At 46.2% G+C, this 20510-nt stretch overlaps 1 protein-coding gene across 2 annotated transcripts in view; it reads right to left on the reverse strand.

Annotated features, from left to right (window-relative positions):
- rab27b (RAB27B, member RAS oncogene family) overlaps positions 1-20510 on the reverse strand; it is a 315029-nt gene that overhangs the window by 23890 nt on the left and 270629 nt on the right. For both annotated transcript variants that reach the window (XM_072497398.1, XM_072497397.1), the window contains exons 3-4: positions 7340-7419; positions 4408-4511 (exon numbers count right to left, since the gene is read on the reverse strand). In XM_072497398.1, the coding sequence (XP_072353499.1) occupies positions 4408-4511; positions 7340-7419 (184 nt within the window). The remainder of the gene's footprint in view (positions 1-4407; positions 4512-7339; positions 7420-20510) is intronic.

The following is a 20510-nucleotide window of genomic DNA, read 5'->3' on the forward strand; positions in this document are numbered from 1 at the left end:
TTATACGCGGCCAGGCAACTTTTGCGCAGGCGGTCTGGGTCGGGCACGTGGCCAATCGGGGACACTGGCGAAATTCTCCGGTATCGGCGCGATGTCCGCTGACCGGCGCCCAAAACGGCGCAAATCAGTCGGGCATCGCGCCGCCTCAAAGGTGCGGAATCCTCCGCATATTGTTGGGCCGAGCCCCAACCTTAAGGGGCTAGGCCCGCGCCGGACTGATTTCCGCCCCGCCAGCTGGCACGGAAATGACATCTCCGGGCGGCGCATTCGCGGGAGCATGGCGGAAGGAAAAGAGTGCCCCCACAGCACAGGCCCGCCCGCGGATCGGTGGACCCCGATCGCGGGCCAGGCCACCGTGGGGCCCCCCCCGGGGCCAGATCGCTCCACGCCCCCTCCAGGACCGCGGAGCCCGCCCGCGCCGCCTTGTCCTGCCAGTAAGGTAGGTGGTTTAATCTACGCCGGCGGGACAGGCATTCTAGCAGCGGGACTTCGGCCCGTCCGGGCCGGCGAATCGCGGGGGGGGGCCCCCGCCAACCGGCGCGCCGCGATTCCCGCCCCCGACGAATATCCGGTGCCGGAGAATTTGGCAACCGGCGGGGGCGGGATTCACGCCAGCCCCCGGCGATTCTCCGACCCGGCGGGGGGGTCGGAGAATCTCGCCCACTATGTTTAAGGCCCAGCTCCGTGGTCCGAGTCCACCATGGAGCACGGCATGGCCGCTGGAGGCCGTCGCCGTGCGCATGCGTGGCCTCTGACCTGGTAGTGCGGGCGGGGGCCCGTTTCTGCAGCAAAAGCTGCGAATTTCACGCTGGTTCGCTGCTAGCTCCCTGCAGGGCTAGGAGTATGTGACTCTTTTACGCCAGTTTTTCTGGCGTGATAGTCCACAGTTTTTACGACGGCATGGGGACATAGTCCCAAAAACAGAGAATCCAGCCCATGATAAGTAGCTTCACTTCATCATGTTTCAGATTCACTGGCAACTTACTTCTCCCATCTGCCTGCTGTCAGCACCAACCCTTAACTCTGGCTTTATATTACCATTTTAAGTCAGTAATTTTCTGAGCACCATTTTGAAAGAGAGGGGGCAGGATTCTCTGTCCCGCTGCAACCGTTTTCTGGTGCGGTGCCCCCCGCCGGCAGTGGGATCCTCTGTCCCAGCAGCTGGGCAATGGAGTTTCCCATTGTGGGCACCCCCAGGGGCTGGTTTAGCACAGTGGGCTAAATTGCCGGCTTGCAATGCAAAACAATGCCAGCGGGTTCAATTCCCGTACCAGCCTCCCTGAACAGGTGCCGGAATGTGGCGACTAGGGGCTTTTGTCAATAACTTCATTGAAATCTACTTGTGACAATAAGCAATTATTATTATTATTATTAGAAATCCGCAGGTGTGTGTGTGCTGCCGGTGAATCGGAGGATCCCACCGACGGAGAATCCAGGCCAGGTTCGGTGCGCATGAGGATGTTGATGGTGAATTTACTTCTCGCATCACACTACTTCATATCTAGATTTCTATTGATAACACACATATGCGTGATGCAATAAGTAAATAATGGAATTTTATGATTTAATATGTTGATATGCAGGACCCATTAAGTGTTAAAAGGATAGAGTTATATTGGAAACAAATATTCTACAACTTCATGCACCCATTTTAATGATTGGGCAGGATTTTTGTTTTTATTATTCATTTATGGGATGTGGGCGTCGCTGGTTCGGTGTCATTCCCTCGTTGCCCTTCAGAAGGTGGTGGTGAGCTGCCTTCTTGAACCGCTGCAGTCCCTGCGGTGTAGGTATATCCACAGTGCTGTTTCGGAGGGAGTTCCTGGATTTTGACCCAGCGACGGTGAAGGAACGGCAATATATTTCCAGTCGTGCCCGCCCCGAGACCGGAACTACCCACCAGAGGTCGATGGACCTTTAAGTCGTCCGTCAAATTGTCCATCCAGCCCGCAACGATTCCTCGGGGTTGGAGGATTTACCTCATTGTTACTGTGTGGTTGTTTTACTTGTTAAGATGACTTTATAAATCGCAATTGAAAATGCAGCGCATGTGGGTGACTTCAAAATAAACTTTTACTTACATGTCTGCCAATCAAAAACTGTACTGTGAATTCTCTTAGGAATCACAGGCTGGATTCTGCGGCCGCCAACACCTAAATCGCGCTTGGCGATCGAGCGGAGAATGAAAGTTCCCGACCAAATCAGGGGCGGCGCCCCCTCCAAAGCGGTGCACTTGGACAGTACGCCGCGCGACGTATCGACAGCCTCAGGACGTTGCCTGAGGCGTGCCCCCCGATGCTCCGCCCCCGACCGGCCAAGTTTCCGACAGGATCGGTCGCGTGTGGTCTCATCCGTCGGGAACTTGGTGTGGCAGCTGCGGACTCAGTCCAGCACCTCCACAGTCGGGGGCATGGTGATATGCATCACTGTAAATACACAAGGGGTTAATGTGTGGTGAACGTATTATAGTAAACATTCACCACTGTGCTACATTGTACCGCGCTCTTGCCCATGTGGGCTCCACCTATGGACCATAGTACTGTACTACACTGACTGTATCATGTTGGTGCCCTTGAGGGGAGGTATAAAGAGCAGCTGCCCTGTAGGCGGCTCTCATTGCAGAGCAGTCGTAGGCAGGCACTGTTCTAGTTGATTAAAGCCGCTGTTCACTTCAACACTCTGTCTCGTGTGAATTGATGGTCGCATCATAACGTAAATACACTTGGACTAAATAAACACTAGAGGGAGCACCAGAGACATCATGACACACAGACATTCAACCAATAGGTCAGTAAGATAGGACACGACCAATGGGCAATCAAGCCACACACAGAGGTGACACTACCACAAGGGGGCTACCCATATAAAAGGACAGGGGACACATGCTCTTGCTCTTTTCCATAGCCGACACTCAGAGAGACAGGAGCAGATCCGGAAACCATCACACCCACCTCATGGATTAGAGCAGACTGGTTAGTTAGATGTAGTTACTATAGTTAGATTAGCAAGAGAGTCGAACTCAACTAGGAGAATAGTTAACTGTTCAATAAATGTGTTAAAGCTATCTCCAAGTCTGAACCTTCCTTTGTAAAAGTGTACATCAAAGAAGCAGCTTATGCTACGTCAAGAAGCATAACACGACAGGGGGAGGGCCGATCCGTGGGCAGACGGACTTTATCATGGGCTGGGGCACTGTTGGGTGATGGACCAGGGTGCGCAAGCCGGCCAAAGGAGGGGCACTATTTTGCCGGGTCCGTGAGGGGCCGGCGCCATGTTGCATGGCGCGGCCGCTGCAGGCCACCTCTGTACGCGTGCGCGGCCACGGATCCGTCAATTCTCGGTACCATATTGGCAGCTAGAGCGGGTGCTCTACGCTGCCGACATGCTAGCCCCCAGCTACACGGAGGATCAGTGGCCATTTTGTGCTGAATTTTGGGGCGTAAAATGCCACCATTCCCACGCCAGCATGAGGACATAGCCTCACAATCGGAGAATCCAGCCCCACATATATGTTTAGGACTGGATTCTCTGGTACTTCAGCCGGGTGTTTCTCGGCAGTGCATCATTTGCTGGCGGCAGGATTCAGTACTCTGCCGCTTATCAACGGGATTTGCCATTGGAGACAACCTATGCCGCTGGTAAACCCATGGGCAAGAGTATGCTGCCGGAAGGAACAGGGAATCCGAATCCGAACAGCCGGAGAATTCCAGCCTTAATGTTTCTTTAACTAAAGTCAAAAATCTCTCCATTCCACTATTGTAGCTCTCACACGTTTTCATATTCCCAGTGCACACATTTAATTTTCCAGCTGTAAATTCATTACAAGTTTGACAAATCAAATTCCCCTCTGCCAAAATCATATCATGTTTCTAATGGCACATCACACTGTGAACATAGATTGACTGATGCTATTGTCGTCAATGAGGAGCCCCAAAAAGGTGAGTCAAAAGTAGTTTATTTCCTCCTCACAGGGGGAAATACAGTAACTAAGCAACAGTCCAAGTCCCAGCTGGACCCACCCTGAGATGCCGGCTCCTTCCTGGGCCGGGTTTTATCTCGGGGAATTAACGAGCCTGCTGTTGGGACCCTGCCCCTCAGCGGGGGAGCTCAGACTCCATGGGCCCCATGGGGAAATCAATCAGGTTGTCTCTGTGGGTTCCATGAGAGTTATAACAGATGCCAAGTTCAGACAAGTGAACTATTAGGCTTTCCAACAAATAAAGTGTCACAAATTTTAGATTACCTGAAAGCCTTGTGTAAACAACAGTGTTGAGTATGCATACATTTTTTTGTCGAAACTTTCCAATGCAGAAAAACAGGTTTATTCATGTTCATGTTAGTTCCCAATAAATGCTCCACCTCTCAAAAGAATGCTTCAATTACAACTGAATTACTATCATCACTTACTTATCCAGTTTCTCACATTCAGAAAACTCTGTTGACTCGTTAAATCAAAGATCAATAAAAATCCCATTGCATCTCTGAAAAAGGCTGTGGTGAGGCTCCGAAACCTACAGGAATAAAATGAAAGCAATGCAATTTAAAAATGCATAAATCAAGTAGTCAGTCTCCTACCAACTATCATTATGCCCTGTCACAGTACAATGTCTTACAATGTAAGAATTTTTGGTTCGCAAGTCAATAATTGAATTTTATATTTTTGCGCATCATTGAGTTACATACATAGAACATACAGTGCAGAAGGAGGCCATTCGGCCTATCGAGTCTGCACCAACCCACTTAAGCCCTCACTTCCACCCTATCCCCCTGACCCAATAATCCCTCCTAACCTTTTTTGGACACAAAGGGCAATTCTGCATGGCCAATCCACTTAACCTGCACATTTCTGGACTGTGGGAGGAAACCAGAGCACCCGGAGGAAACCCACACAGACACGGGGACAACGTGCAGACTCCGCACAGACAATGACCCAGCAGGGAATCGAACCTGGGACCCGGGTGCAGTGAAGCCACAGTGCTAACCACTATGCTACCATGCTGCCCTGAGCATCTTGACATTCAGTATGAAATTATTTTCTTTAACAATGAAGATTTTTTGTTTCTTATGGGGTAATTTATATCCTCCATTTAAGGGTGACAATCAAAGCTATTTCTTCCCTTCTCATTTTCTGAGACTCCATAGATAAAAACCTGAAAAAAATGGGCCTGTGTTTGGAGTGAGCACAAAAGGCACCGTGGGTGCAAAATCCCACGAGAGCTCTAAAACAAAAATGTTGCCCACGCAATCATGTTATCAGACATTCCATGAGCACCCCCCCCCCCACCCCCAATCCCTCAGCGGCAGTGTCATAATGAGGTTCCTGCCCAGGTCCATGAGGGGGGGAATCCTCATGTACCGGGGGATCTGTGTAGGGGGGGGTCTCTGTCTCTGTGGGGGCAGATCTTTTTTTCATTTTCATTTTATTAAGATTGGGGCGTCCTTTCCCAATCTCTAGAGGGTCGATGTTTCCTGTTTTATCAGGCCCTGCACCACCAGCAGAATGGTGTGAGACATGCCTTCCAGCATTTCTCTTTACTAAGTACTGGAAAACATGGCAAGAACAGACAGCAGGCACCATCTGTGGGTCAAGAAGGCGGGCAACACATTTCCAAGCCTAATTGGCTATCGATGCCCAGAACGGGCATGAGTGCAGGTGGCTGGGTGACTTATTTTTTTCCGGTGGGCAAGTGCTTGGCCATACAAAGTAAGAACTTGGAAAGGTCTTGGGAAAGGACAAGGGGAACAGGACTAAGTGGGTCATTCCTTTACAAAATCTAGCAGAAGTGTGAAAGGTTGAATGACCCTTTCTGGACTCGAAACGTCAGCTCTTTTCTCTCCCTACAGATGCTGCCAGACCTGCTGAGATTTTCCAGCATTTTCTCTTTTGGTTTCAAATTCCAGCATCCGCAATAATTTGCTTTTATAAAGATGGTGAGGCTGGGTTCGGGGTCAGGACTTCTAAATGTGGGCTTCTTCGGCCAGACGGAGATCCTCTCTGTCTGTGCGAAAATTCCAGCCAATATTTTTGCACTTAAAGCACCATTTTCCCTCAGGTACTGACTGCCTTCCAGCAGGAGGAGAATGCCAGTATTTGGGCAGAGACCTTGTCTCACGGCAAAAAGAAATGACAGGAAGAAGAGTAGACAGAATTTTGTAAATTATAATGCAATTCTGAATGATAAAACATCTATACAACATATATTTATCTTGCCAACCAAAAAGAAACTGCCCAAATATATGTTTAGCTCTTGCTTCAAATAAATTAATAATTTAAAACTGATGGATATGTTGAAAATGTTTTTATGCTCAGGACAAGGACTTTACATGATCTGATTGGCAGCACTGAAAGCATTGTCTCTAGCATTTATAGTGATGTTAAATATTACATTTCCATGTAGATCATGTAGGGGCTGGTTTAGCACAGGGCTAAATCGCTGGCTTTGAAAGCAGACCAAGGCAGGCCAGCAGCACGGTTCAATTCCCGTACCAGCCTCCCCGAACAAGCGCCGGAATGTGGCGACTAGGGGCTTTTCACAGTAACTTCATTTGAAGCCTACTTGTGACAATAAGCAATTTTCATTTCATTCATTTTCATTTAAAAACACAACAGAAGAGGGGATGGGAGCATCCTGCTAAATGTTTGTTAACAGTTACAAATTAATAAAACGCATTTGAAATCTATCATATTCATTAATTAACGAACGAAATGAGTGCAAAATCAAAATATGGGGCAGGCTGAAAATCTGAAATTAAAACAGAAAATACTGAAAGTACAGGCAGTGTCTATGGAGAGAAAAAGATTGAAGAGGTGGGATTTTCCAGTCCAGCATGCCCTGGGACTGAAGATTCCCAGACGATGGCAATGGACATTTCGCTGGTCTACCACGTTATCGATCCGCCTGCTACGATTCCCGTCAATTATCTTTCATCGGACCTGCTGAGTACGTCCAGACTAACAAACTGTTTTTATAAATCGTATATAGTTACTGATCTGGACCTTGCAATCAAGTGGACCATATAAAATCTACCAACAACACTAAATGTTGGGGTTAGATTCGCTATGGCCATACACTGCTCTAGGCAGGTAGGAAGCAAATTGAAATCAGGAATTCCATCGGGAGCCCGCTGGCAGTAAAAATCCACCTCATGAAACAGTACATGTTTTTCCTCTCTCCTAATAAAAAATTACTTGCTGTACATTTGTTTCAAAAAGCCAGTGCCTCTTTAAGTAGAACACAATGAGACCAGCAGGAGAAAATTAAGTCCGCCATTGTTTAGTATATCATAAAAACTGCTTTAACTTACATTGACTGTTCATTGACAGCATATATAACATTACCTTTCCTGCCCAGCTGTATCCCATAGTTGGAGATGAATTTTAAAAGGGGTTTTACCATTTGCGCCTCCACCATGGTGCTCCTAAAACATGAATAAAATCAGGTTAGCAATCTTGCCTGTCAAAGATGGCTTGCTGCAGGACAATAGGTATAAAGTCTTTGATCAGGTAATATTAGTAGGTTTATTAAATCCATTAATTACACATAGCAGATTTTGCAGTAACGAAGCAGTGACACATGGACTGATCTCCTATGGCTACTTGCTCCTTTACACTGGAAAACAGGGTGATAAACACCATGGATCCAGAAAGATATTCTGGCACACTGGAGGCTCCTGCAATGCATTCCCACCCCCACAGCCCACACCCTTAAAATTGTCCCTCCCTCCACACCGGGTTGGCCAACTTGGCTCATTTTTTTGTTATTCCCCACCAGCAGGATGTTCGGCATATGCAACTTGCTAGGTATGTTCGAATAAGATGTGACCAACAGGGATTGTTCAGGTTTCTAGCGGTAGTGATGGGGTTCATGACAGGGTCATAATGTATTGCCATGGATTGAGAATTAGTTGCCAGGCAGGGAACAGAGAGTGGGAATAAATAGGTCTTTTCGGGTAGCAGGTCGTGACTAGTGAGGTTTTGCCAGGGATCAATGATCAGTTGTTCACGATATAAATGACCTGGATGAGGGAACAAAATATAACATTTCCAAGTTTGCTAGCAATACAAAACTGGTTGGAATTGTGAACTATGAGGAGGAGGCAAGGAGGCTTCAAGGTGATTTAGACAAGTTGAGTGAGTCTGCAAACACATGGCAGATGCAGTAAACGTGGCTAAATGTAAAGTTATACACTTCGGTGTGAAAAACAGTAAGGAACAGTGCTATTGAAATGGCGATATATTGGGAAGTGTGAATGTACAAGGGGATCTGGGCATCCTGTACATCAGTCAATGAAAGTCGAGAGGCAGGTGCCGCAAGCAATTAGGAATGGTATGTTGGCCTTCATTGCAAGAGGATTTGAGTTCAGAAGTAGAGATGTCTTATTGCAGTTATACAGGGTCTTGGTGAGATCACACCTGGAGTAATGTGTGTAGTTTTGGTCTCACTAGCTAAGAAGGGATATACTTGCCATAGAGGGGGTGCAGCGGAGGCTCACTGGAATGATACCGGAGTCGATGGGACTGTCCTATGAGGGGAGATTGGTTCGACTGGGACTGTATTTCCTGGAGTTTAGAAGGATGACAGGAGGTCTGATTGAATCATATAAAATTCTAACAGGGATGGACAGACTAGAAATAGGGAGGATGTTTTCCCTGGTTGGGGAATCTAGAACCGGGGACACAGTCACAGGATACCAGGTGGTCCATTTAGGACTAAGATGAGGAAAAATTCCTTCACTCTAAAGAGTAATGAAGCAGTGGAATTTTCATGCCACAGAAGGCTGTGAAGGCCAAGTCACTGAATGTATTCAAGATGTTTTTTATATTTTAATGGCACAAGGGTTATGGGGAGAAAGCGGGAATATGGCATTGAGATTGAGAATCAGCCGAGATTAGTGAATGGTAGAGCAAGCCCGCAGGGCCAAATCGCCTACTCCTGCTGCTAGTTTCTATGTTTCTATAACATCCTTCACCAGATTACAGCAATAAATCGCAATCCCCATTAGTTTCTAATCCATGAGACAACATTTTATTTAGAGATCTGAAGAACCGCTCCCCTCTTCCATATATTTCTACTCTGACAGGCTGAAAAATCAGGAAAGAGATCATAAAATTATTGCTTTCTATCATTTTTCAAGTGGCTCAACATCATCCAGGAGAAAGCAGTCTGTTGGATTGCTACCCCGTCCACCAATTTAGACATTCATTCCGTCTACCACCAACGCACGATGTGTACCATCTACAAAACCCACTGCAGCAACTCACCAAAGCTCCTTCAACAGCACCTTCCAAAATCTCAACCACTATCACCTCGAAGGACAATGGCAGAAGTAGCAATGAGAACACCAACACCTGCAAGTTGTCTACAAGCTACAATCCTAATTGGAAACATATCGCCGTTCCTTCACTGTGGCTGGCTCAAAATCCTGGACCTCTCTCCCTAACAGCACTGTGGGTGTACCTGCACCTCAAGGACTGGTATGGTTCAAGAAGGCAGCTTAATCCACCTTTTCAAGGTTAATTAGGGATGAGCAATAAATACTGTTCTTACCAGTGACACCAGCATCCCATGAATTCATTCAAAAAAGAATTTCAAGAAAGCAGATTTATCTTTGTCAAAATCATGGCAACCTTAGACTATGGTTAGGATTCTCCACCCCGTTTTTGGTGGCCGGGAAAGGCGGTGAGCAGGGAGAATCCAATGGGAGTCCCCAAACGGTTTTGCGCCGCCGGGATTTCCCGTTGCCATTTCCTCGCCCCCATGCCAATTACATAATGGGGTTCCCATTAAAAAAGATTAGGAACCCGATGCCAGACATTCACCTGTCATTAGTGGGCTTCCCTGCTGTTCTGTGCCCCCCACCGTTAGGATTTTCCCCCATTGACAAATGGGAGCCTTGCAAATGGTCCCGCCGGGTCATATTGAAAAGTAAAGCCCAGGGGGGAAAAAGTCATGCCTTGGCAGTTCCCTGGCAATGCCAGAGGCCGTGCTGGAGCACTGCCGGGGGTGGGGAATGGGCAATGCTGGGAGGGGGGGACTTCCATCGGGGAGTTCTATGGGGGTTCCCATGTCCATGGGTGGGGGTGATTTCCTGTGTTCGTGGGTGAGGGGTGTCCTGTGTCCATGGGGAGCATTTCCCTGGAAGTCTCCGTTTCCGAGCGGTGGATCCTATGTTATATTTTAATTTTTCATAGATTGCGACACCATTCTCTGATCGCTTGAAAGCAAAGGTTGCTGGTGGGGCAGGCTCATTCTGAGCTCATCCCACCAGCATGACATTGTGGGGGCCGCCTCCAGAATTGTTTTGACTAAGTATCAAAACACTGACAGGAAAACCGTCAGTAGAGCCAATAGTCTGCACACCGCCTTTCCCGCCTGAGTAGACATTTAGTCAAAAAATGTTTAAATTCCACGCGATATCTTCAATACTGAGAGACAAGAGGAGAAAATGCATTCAACACAAAATATTCTCTCTCTCCTTCATTTCATTTTAAATAGCACTTTTTAAAATGGTATACTTTATCAGGGATATCCTCAGGTTTCTTTATGGTAACATGGATAACTGATATTGGGCACATTTATGTGATCCTATTGTGCCCATCACAGATAGGGTGCACCGGTTCAATCGCTAACCCTAAGTCGGGCTCCGCGCCGGGCACAGGAACGTTCGGGAGTCACGCGACTTGCTCCGCCCGGCGCGATCTGGATCATGGCCAGATCTGAATATTTATTTAAGTACTTGGACGGCTGATTCGCCCGGTGTCCAGGACTCACGGGACCTCGCCAGGGCGCTATTTAGTACTTGCCCACACAAACGTGGACCAGATGTAACAGTACTTTGGGGGGGGGGGGGGCGAGGGGGGTCTCCCAGGCCATTGGAGACCACAGGTGGTCAGGGACAGGGCAGGCTTGCTCCCAGGCACTTCCCGTGGCACCTGGGCACCTTGGCAATGCCAGCCTGGCATCCTGACAGTGCCACATGGGCACCCAGGCCAATGCTACCATGGCACTGCCATGGTGCCTGGGTGACATTGTCAGGGTGGCAGGGGCACTGCCAAGGGACCAGGCTGCTAGTGACAGGGTGCCCATGTGCCAGATTGACACTTTCAGGGGTCCGGCCTGGGGAGGGCCTTTCCACTTGGAGGGGATTTGAGGAGAGGGTTCCAGGGGGCCTCCCCAAGATTGGGGAGTGAGAAGGGGGAGTCAAAAAAGCGGGGAGGAGGGCCTGAAAACGGTGGTGGTGGTGGGGATCCGAGCTGTGGATCAAAATGGCAAGATCAGCTCAACAGCAGGAAATCACTCTTCAGTGTGGCCTCGGCTGAAAGAAACTCCCCAAGGCCAAAAATACCCGGCAAAGTGCTGTTGGTTAGCGGGATGTTTCTCAGCGCTGCAGCCTCTGAAAAACACCCCGCTAAACGTGCCCGACAGCGGATTCTTCAGTCCACTGAATCGCTGTCTATCCACTGGAAAACTAATAGAGCATTGATGAACTGTCACATGCAAATATTATACATAAACACTCTGCTCTGGCAAGAATGTTGATCAGGAATCACACAGGTCCTAGAAAGTCAATGACAGCTGGACTTTTGTCAGTTTAGAAATTCCAGCAATCACTTGACCCAGTTCAAGTTGCTGGTACACTGGATTCCCCAAGGAGTTGCTTCCTTGCAGGCTCAGAACTGATCTCAATTCAACAACTCTCCTGCAGGAAATAAACTTAAGGCTGAAGAATCTTCAAAGCAGTCGATATAAAACAATCTCCCCCCCTTGGTGTTTTTGTTTAAACTCTGAACCTTACATTTCTTGGACAGAGGGAAGTGGCACTTCCTTAAGATATCCTTCCTTAGTTTCCTTTTGCGCAAAAAAAGTTGTACTTAATTGTTTTAATAAAGTTCACTGCAAAGTTAAAAATGGCGTACTCAGGCGCCATCTGTAGCACTCAGGGATTTGTCGAGGGCAGTATCAAAAGGTTACTCATTGTACACCAAGATTAGAATGGAATTAAATACATCATGTTATCCTTCTTTAGGATCCTTTGAGATTGAAAAGCTTCCCACTTTGCATTAATTTTAAAATATTTTCATGAGATGTGGGAGTCGCAGGCAAGGCCAGTATTTGTTACCTATTCATGATTGTCCTTTGGTTCAGGGTGATTCCAACAAGTGGAGAGTTTTCCCTCTGATTCCCATCATTCAATTTTGCTAGGGCTCCTTGATGCCACACTCCGTCGAATGCTACCACGATGTCAAGAGCAGCCACTCTCACCCGCCCTCTTGAGTTCAACTCTTGTGTCTATCATTATTGCAGGATTTTCGATATATTGGATTATAAACATTTGGCAATTTAAGGGTTGAAAGCCTAGGTTAGAGTGTGTTTGACTGCAGCAGTAGTCATGTTTTTAAAAGAATCTGGTTTTGCAAGACATGAAATTGACCAGAGTAAAAAGACTGGACTAATGTTTTCAGCCTTCAGAGTTCATTTGAGTTGAGTTTTGATCTGGCTGCCATTTAGACCAAAAGTAAAGTATTTTTCTCTCAAAGTGGGATAGTTAAAAAAGATTAATAGTATTTAAAGGAGTGCAGACTTGTCAGAGGACAAGGAAGAAGCTGAAACAAACCAGTTGAAACAGCTTTTGGAAGACGCCCAGCCAGAGTCTGCAGGGGTTCTGGAAAGCAAGTTCCATTGGATTAAGAGCTGTATGTTTTTCCTTTTTTGTTGTTTAATTGGGAATGGAGATGATAATTTAGGATATTTTATTCCCTATCTTTAGTAGTACTTTTAAAGAGGTAATTGTAAGCTATTTTCAGGTGTGATGGTAAAAGGGCGGTATGGTAGCACAGTGGTTAGCACTGTTGCTTCACAGCAGTAGGTCCCAGGTTCGATTCCCGGCTTGGGTCATTGTCTGTGCAGAGTCTGCACGTTCTCCCTGTGTCTGCGTGGGTTTGCTCCGGGTTCTCCGATTTCCTCCCACAAGTCTCAAAAGCCGTGCTGTTGGATAATTTGGACATTCTAAATACTCCCTCAGTGTACCCGACAGGCGCCGGAATGTGGCGACTAGGGACTTTTCACAGTAACTTCATTGCAGTGTTAATGTAAGCCGATTTGTGACACTAATAAAGATTATTATTATTGTGTTAATAATGATGTTTTATTTTAAAATACCATATCCCTATGTCTTCGTGCAATCACTCCTAGAGCGAAGTATTCTTTCCGCACAGTCTTACAAAATAAACTAAAATTATGGGGTTTTAGTCAAGTATCCTGGCCACTGTTGGGGTGGGGTCTGGGATCATAATAAAATTGGGGGCTCTCTATTGGGATCTTAAGTATAATCTCTTGTTTGGCTTGTGGTTATTGAACTTTAAGACAGTGAGTGTGCGTGGAACGATTGCATTCTTTCTCTTTTGAAGTCTAAATAGGGAGTGACTGGAGATAGCTCTTTCAGTTGCAAAACATTTCCTGGGGGTGGAAGAGAATACTTGGGATGATTTACAAAGGGAGACAAAAAAAACACTTTTGGGCTTGGTGGAGAAGCTGCAGTTCACCTTATCTAAAGGGGTGATGAAGTTAGAGATAATATTTAGCTCAACATTTAAATTTGCCAGAGGCACAGCCTGAATCATTAGAATTACATAGAAGTAAATTACAAATAGAAGTGAAGAAACTGGAAATGGAAGAAAAGGAAAAAGAGAGGGCTTTTCAAAAACAAATGCAAAAATTAGCAAGGGAAGAAAGGGATAAGCAGCTGCCAGAACGTTTTAAGAATTTTATTTGTGAGGGTAAGGTTTATTTGTGTGTTCAAGTTGGAGTAGCTCAGGAGATTAAGATCTTAAGGGATACAGAAGCAAGTCAAGCTTTAATGGTGAGAGATAAGGAGGTATGTAGTTTGGAAGGAGTATTGCCAGAAAAGGTGGTAATATGTGGAATTAGTGGTGGGAGGAGTAGTGTGCCACTATGTAAGGTAAGGTTAGAGAGTCCGGTGAAAAGTGGTGAAGTGGTGGTAGGAGTAATAGAAAAATTACCTTTTTCAGGGGTACAATTTATCGTAGGTAACGATATAGCTGGATCACAGGTGGAAGTGCAGCCTATTGTGGTTGAAAAGCCAGTGGAAATCCAAACAACTGAGATGGTTGCAAGACGTATATCCTAGAGTGTTTCTTGATTGCGTGATGACAAGGTCACAAAGCCACAGGTTGAGACAGAAGGAAGAGAACTTGAGGAAGTATCGGTAGAGAAGCTGAGGTTCAGTTGTCAAAAACAATGTTTGACCAGATAGTTGTCAAAGAACAAGAGCAGGTGCTAGATGAATATTTAGTTCAAGCAAGTTGGTTGAATTACAGAAGAAAGATTCGGAGATAAAGCAGTTGTATCAGAAAGCATATACAGAACTAGAATCTGAGTGCATACCAGAATATGTATGTTAGAAATAATGGGCGAAATTCTCCTACCCGCCCCGCCACATTTCTGCCCCGACCGGTCGGCGGGAGTCTCCGTAACACCGGCCGGTCAATGGGGTTTCCCATTGTGGGGCAGCCCCACGCCGTCGGGAAACCCCCGGGCGCCGGCAAAACGGAGACTCCCGCCAGCGGAGAATGACGCCCAATGTATTAATGAGAAAATTGAGACCGTTACATATTCAAGCAGATGAGAAACAGGCAGAAGTTCCTCAAGTTTTATTACCCGTGGGTTATAGAAAGGAGGTTTTGCGGGTAGCACATGCAGTCCAGTAAGGGGTCACTAGGAGTAAGGAAAATTCAAGCAAAAATACTAAAATATATTTTTTGGTCTGGGCTGCATAAGGATATAGTTGAATTTTGCCGTACGTCACACTTATCAGGTGATAGGAAAACCTCAGGCAGTAATCAAATCAGCACCTTTAATATCCATTCCAGTATTTGAGGAACCATTTACTAGGGTCCTAATTGAATACGCGGGACCCCTGCCTAAAACCAAAAGTGGGAATCAGTATTTATCGACCATAATGGATATGTTTACTAGGTTTCTGGAACCAATTCCATTCAGAAACATTACATCTAAGAGAGTTGTAGAAGAGTTAACCAAATTCAATTTACTCGATATGGACTACTCGAAGAAATTCATCAGATCAGGGATCCAATTTTATGTAAAAGTTATTCAAGGAAGTTATGGCTAGCTTAGGAATAAAGCAATTTCACTCAACGGTGTATCATCCGGAATCACAAGGGGCAGTGGAATGATGGCATCAAACTCGAAAGACCATGTTGAGGGCCTATAGTCAGGATTATTCAGACGATTGGGATAACGGAATTCCATTTGTAACTATTTGCAATTAGGGATGCACCCAATGAATCAACTAAATTCAGTCCATTCAAATTGGTTTTTGGTTATGAAGTGAGAGGACCATTTAAATTGGTCAAAAAGAAATTGGTGAATCAGCGTTCGGAGACTGAGTTGTTGGACTATGTGCCAAACTTTGAGGGAGATTAACTAGGGCTGATGAGTTGGCTAGGGAACATTTAAATTGCAAGTGAACCATTAAAATCAGGAGTTTGTGGACCCTATCAAATTGAAATAAAATTGACTGAGCTGAATTATTTGATAAGAACGCCATTTAGAAGGAAAACTCAGGGAGAAAGAGATTGGTAAAGAGAAATGTAGGCCCCCTACAGACAGAAACAGGGGAATGCATAATCAGGGACAAAGAAATGGCTGAGCAATTGAATACATACTTTGGTTCTGTCTTCACAAAAGAGGACACAAATCAAATCCCAGAAATGTTGGAGAATGAAAGGTTTAGTGAGAGGGAAGAACTGAGGGAGATCCACATTAGTAGAGAAATGGTGCTGGGAAATTGATGGGATTGAAGGTGGATAAATCCCCAGGGCCTGAGAATCTGCATCCCAGAGTGCTTAAGGAGATAGCTCTGGAAATAGTGGATGCATTGGTGGTCATCTTCCGGGATTCTATAGACTCTGGAACTGTCCCTGCAGATTGGAGGTTAGCTCACGTCACTCCAATATTCAAAAAGGGAGGAAGAGAGAAAGCAGGGAATTATAGACCAGTAAGCCTAACATCGGTAAATCCATTACCATGGACTTTATAGCGGAACATTTGGAAAGCAGTGGCAGGATCAATCAGAGTCAGCGTGGATTTATGAAGGGACAATCATGCTTGGCAAATCTATGGAATTCTTTGAAGATGCGACCAGTAGAGTTGACAAGGGGAAGCCAGTCGATGTGGTTTATTTGGATTTTCAGAAGGCGTTTGACAAAGTCCCGCATAAGAGACTATTGTGCAAAATTAAAGCGCATGGGTTTGGGGGAAATGTATTGAGGTGGATAGAAAACTGGTCAGCAGAGAGGAAACAAAGTGTAGGGATTAATGGGTCCTTTTCAAATTGGCAGGCAGTAACTAGTGGGGTACCACAAGGATCGGTGCTGGGACCCCAGCTATTCACAATATATATTAATGATTTGGATGAGGGAACAAAATGTAACATCTCAAAGTTTGCAAATGATACCAAGTTGGGAGGGTGAACTGTGACGAGGATGCAGGGATCCTACAGCATGATCTGGACAGGTTGGTCAAGAGGGCAAATCAAAGGCAGATGCAGTATAATTTGGATAAGTGTGAGGTTATTCACTGCATGGTTGTAAATTGGGAGAAGGGAGTGTGCAGCGGGATCTGGTGTACTTGTGCACCAGTCGCTGAAGGTAAGCGACTGGTGTGGCCACACCTGGAGTATTGTGTGCAGTTTTGATCTCCTTTTCTGAGGAAGGATGTTCTTGCTCTCAAGGGAGTGCAGCAAAGGTTTACCTGACTGATTCCAGAGGTGGCGGGACTGTCATATGAGGGGAGATTGACTAGGTTGGGATTGTTCTCACTGGAGTTCAGAAGAATGAGGGGGTCTCATAGAGACTTGTAAAATTGTAACAGGACTAGACAGGGTAGTTGCAGGGAAGATATTACCAATGATGAGTGTGTCCAGAACCAGGGGTCACAGTCTGAGAATTCAGGGTAAACCATTTTGGACAGATATAAGGAGACATTTCTTCACCCAAAGAGTGGTGAGCCTGTGGAATTCATTGCCACAGGATGTAGTTGATACTAAAACTTTGAATATATTCAAGAGGCAGCTAGATACAGCATTTGGGGAGAATGGTATCAAAGGCTATGGGGAGAAAGCAGGATTAGGCTATTAAGTTGGATGATCGGCCATGATTGTGATGAATGGCAGAGCAGGCTCGAAGGGCCAAAAGGCCTCATCCTGCTCCTATCTTCTGTGTGTCTACGTTAGTATGCTCAAAGTGTATTTTGATAGAGAAGGAAAGAAGGCAGAAGTGTTAGTCGTTGTAACTCAGGGAGAAGAGATAAATCCAGATGATTCTGAATTTGACGTTCCTTAAATTAAATTGGATAATGCGGAAGTATTAAGAAATGGGGATAATTTATTGACCTACCTTCCGGAGGAAAATCAAATGACCTAAAAGAGTTATTACAGTCACATAGAGCTGTATGTGGGAATAAATTGGGAAGTACGAAAGTAATTATGCATGATGTAGATGTAGAAAATGCTGTTCCCATTAAACAACATCTATTCAGGCTCAATCCACTAAAGTTCGCACAGATACAAAAGGAGATTGACAACATGCTTAAGGATGATATCATCGAACTGAAGTGCAACGATTAGAGCTCACTGATTGTCATGGTACCAAAACCGGATGGAACGCAACAATTGACTATGGACTACAGAACGGTCAATGCAGTTACAAAGATAGACTTGTATTATATTCCTTGTTTAGGAGATTGTGGTGAAAAGGCGGGACGAGTGAATTTTATTGCCAAACTTGACGGGGGCGATTCTCCAAGCCCCGCGCTGGGCCGGAGAATAGGAGAAACCGTGCCACGACGCCCCGACGCTGGCGCGCAATTCTCCGAGGTGCGGAGAATCGGCGCCATTTGCGGCAGTGCATTTGGCGCAGCGCCGGCCGCGGGCCGCTGGAATCGGCGGGGCTGCCGCTTCTCCGGCCCTGATGGGCCGAGCGGCCGCTCCGGCATGACAGAGTCAGAATAGGTCGTGCCCGGGCCCTGTTTGAGCCATCGTGAAATGTGACGGCGTTCACGGCAGCGCAAACACTTGGCCTCCATATCGGAGAATTGCCGCCGATTTTCTTAAAGGATATTCCCAAGTATCATTATCAAACAGGGCGAAGAAAGTTTCAGCTCTTGTGACGCCACATCATCTGTATCAGTTTAAAGTCATGCCGTTTGCAATGAAGGAAGCAGCAGCAAAATTCCAAAGATTTACCAACCAGGTCATTTCTGGACTAAACAATTGTGCAGCGTACGTTGATGATTTGGTGGTGTTCACTCAAACGTGGAAGGAGCATTTGGAGCATTTAAAATAATTATTCGATCGACTACAGGAAGCTGAATTTGTAGTAAATTTGGCGAAAAGTGAATTTGCAAAAGCTTAAGTCACAGTCTTCGGCCATACAGTTGGACATGGTCGGATGGCTCAATGGTATGTGAAAACAAAAGCTATTGGAAAGTTTCCAATACCATCAATAAGGAGAGGAGTTCAGAGATTTCCGGGCATGAGAGGTTTCCATCTGAAATTTGGCACAAATTTCAGCAGCTTGGTTGCTCCACCAACTGAACTTCTGAAAAAAACAAAAAATTTCAGCAGAAGTCGGAATGTCAGGAGAAATTCGATAATCTGAAGACTGTGCTAACCACTGCACCAGTGTTGATTATATCTAATTATGCCAAGCAATTTAAGGTGGCAAGTGATGCGAGTGATATTGGTGCTGGTGTTGTTCTGCTGCAAGGAGATGACAAGAATCGAAAGACCTCGCGGGTATTTTTCTAGGAAAATAAATATTCATCAAAAGACATATTCGAGCATCGAGAAGCAAACATTGAGTTTGGTATTGGTGTTACAACATTGTGACATTGATGTTGGTAACAATTCATCAGAGACAATTGTATATACAGACCAATTCATTAAAGTTTTTGGGCAAGTTTAAAAATTAAAATGCAAGACTGTTCATATGGAGTTTATTGTTACACCGATTTAAATTTAAAATGCTGTATGTGGCAGGAAGAGAAAATGTGATTGCCGATGCTTTATCATGACTGTGAAGTGTGAGTAGACTGAAATTTTTGAAGGTGGAAAGGAAAGGCAGAAATGGTCTATGCTCATGTTTGCGTTTGCATGTTTAAAATGTAAAAGTTGCGTTTAATCATCAGAAATGTTGAGAGTGGAAAGGCTTTGGAAAAATGAAGCCATCTGTTTATATTGCTGGTTCATTATATTTAAGCAGGGAGGAGTATCGGCTGCAGGATATTCGATATATTGGATTATAACCATTTGGCAATTTAAGGATTAAAAGCCTGGGTTTAAGTCTGTTTGACTGCAGTCGTCATGCTTTTAAAAGAATCTGGTTTTGCAAGACCAGAAAGCTTTTCAGAGCCAGAGATGAAATTGACCGGAGTCTCTCCATATTCTTTCTACCAAAACGAATCATTTCACACTCCTCCCCATTGATCTTCAACGATCACTTGTCCGCCTATTCCACTATGTCTGTGTCCTTTGAAGTTCTACATTATCCCCCTCACAGGACACAATGCTTCCAGGTTTTGAATAATTTACAATGTTGAAACTGTGGATCAAGGTTTAGGTCATTAATTTATAACAGGAAGAACAAGGCCCCCATCACTGATCACTGGGGAACTCCACTATAAACTCTCCTCCAGCCCAAAAAGCATCCATTTACCGTTGCTCTTTGTTTCCTGTCACTCAGCCTATTTTGCATCCATTTTACCACTGCCCCTTATATTCCCTGAGCTGTAACCTTACCCAGAAGTCTATTGTGTGGTATTTTATCAAATGCCTTTTCGAAGTCCAGGGGCGGGATTCTCCGCAAACGGCGCGATGTCCGCCGACCGGCGCCAAAAACGGTGCGAATCAGTCCAGCATCGCGCCACCCCAAACATCGCGAATTCTCCGGCCCGGAATGGGCTAGCAGCGGCGTGACGCAATTCGTGCTGGCTCACGCCATGCGGCGTCATTCACGCCGTGCGGCGTCATTCACGACGCACGGCGTGACGGCTCAAAAGACACGCTGCTCCCCCCACCCGACCAGAAGACCCGACCGGATGGCCGCCTGCCGCTCAGCCCCGAGGTTCCAGGAACCGCGACATCGAGGAGCTCCTGGATGCAGTGGAGCAGAAGAGGGAGGCCCTGTATCCCGGACACGGCCGCAGGTTCGCCCCATGACACAGCCGGCGTCAGTGGAGGGAGGTGGCAGAGGCCGTCAGCGCGGTGGCTCTGACACCACGGACAGGCACCCAGTGCCATAAGAAGGTGAACAACCTTGTCAGGGCAACCAGGGTGAGCCCCCCTCCACTCCCTGCCCGATATCCATATCCCCTATATCCCCCTCCCCATATCCCCCCTCCTCCATATCCCCCTTTTCCCCCCTCCCCATATCCCCCATATCCCCCCTCCCCCATATCCCCCCTCCCCAT

The sequence above is a fragment of the Scyliorhinus torazame genome, chromosome 3 (genome assembly GCF_047496885.1).
Source record: "Scyliorhinus torazame isolate Kashiwa2021f chromosome 3, sScyTor2.1, whole genome shotgun sequence".
NCBI classification, from domain to species: domain Eukaryota; kingdom Metazoa; phylum Chordata; class Chondrichthyes; order Carcharhiniformes; family Scyliorhinidae; genus Scyliorhinus; species Scyliorhinus torazame.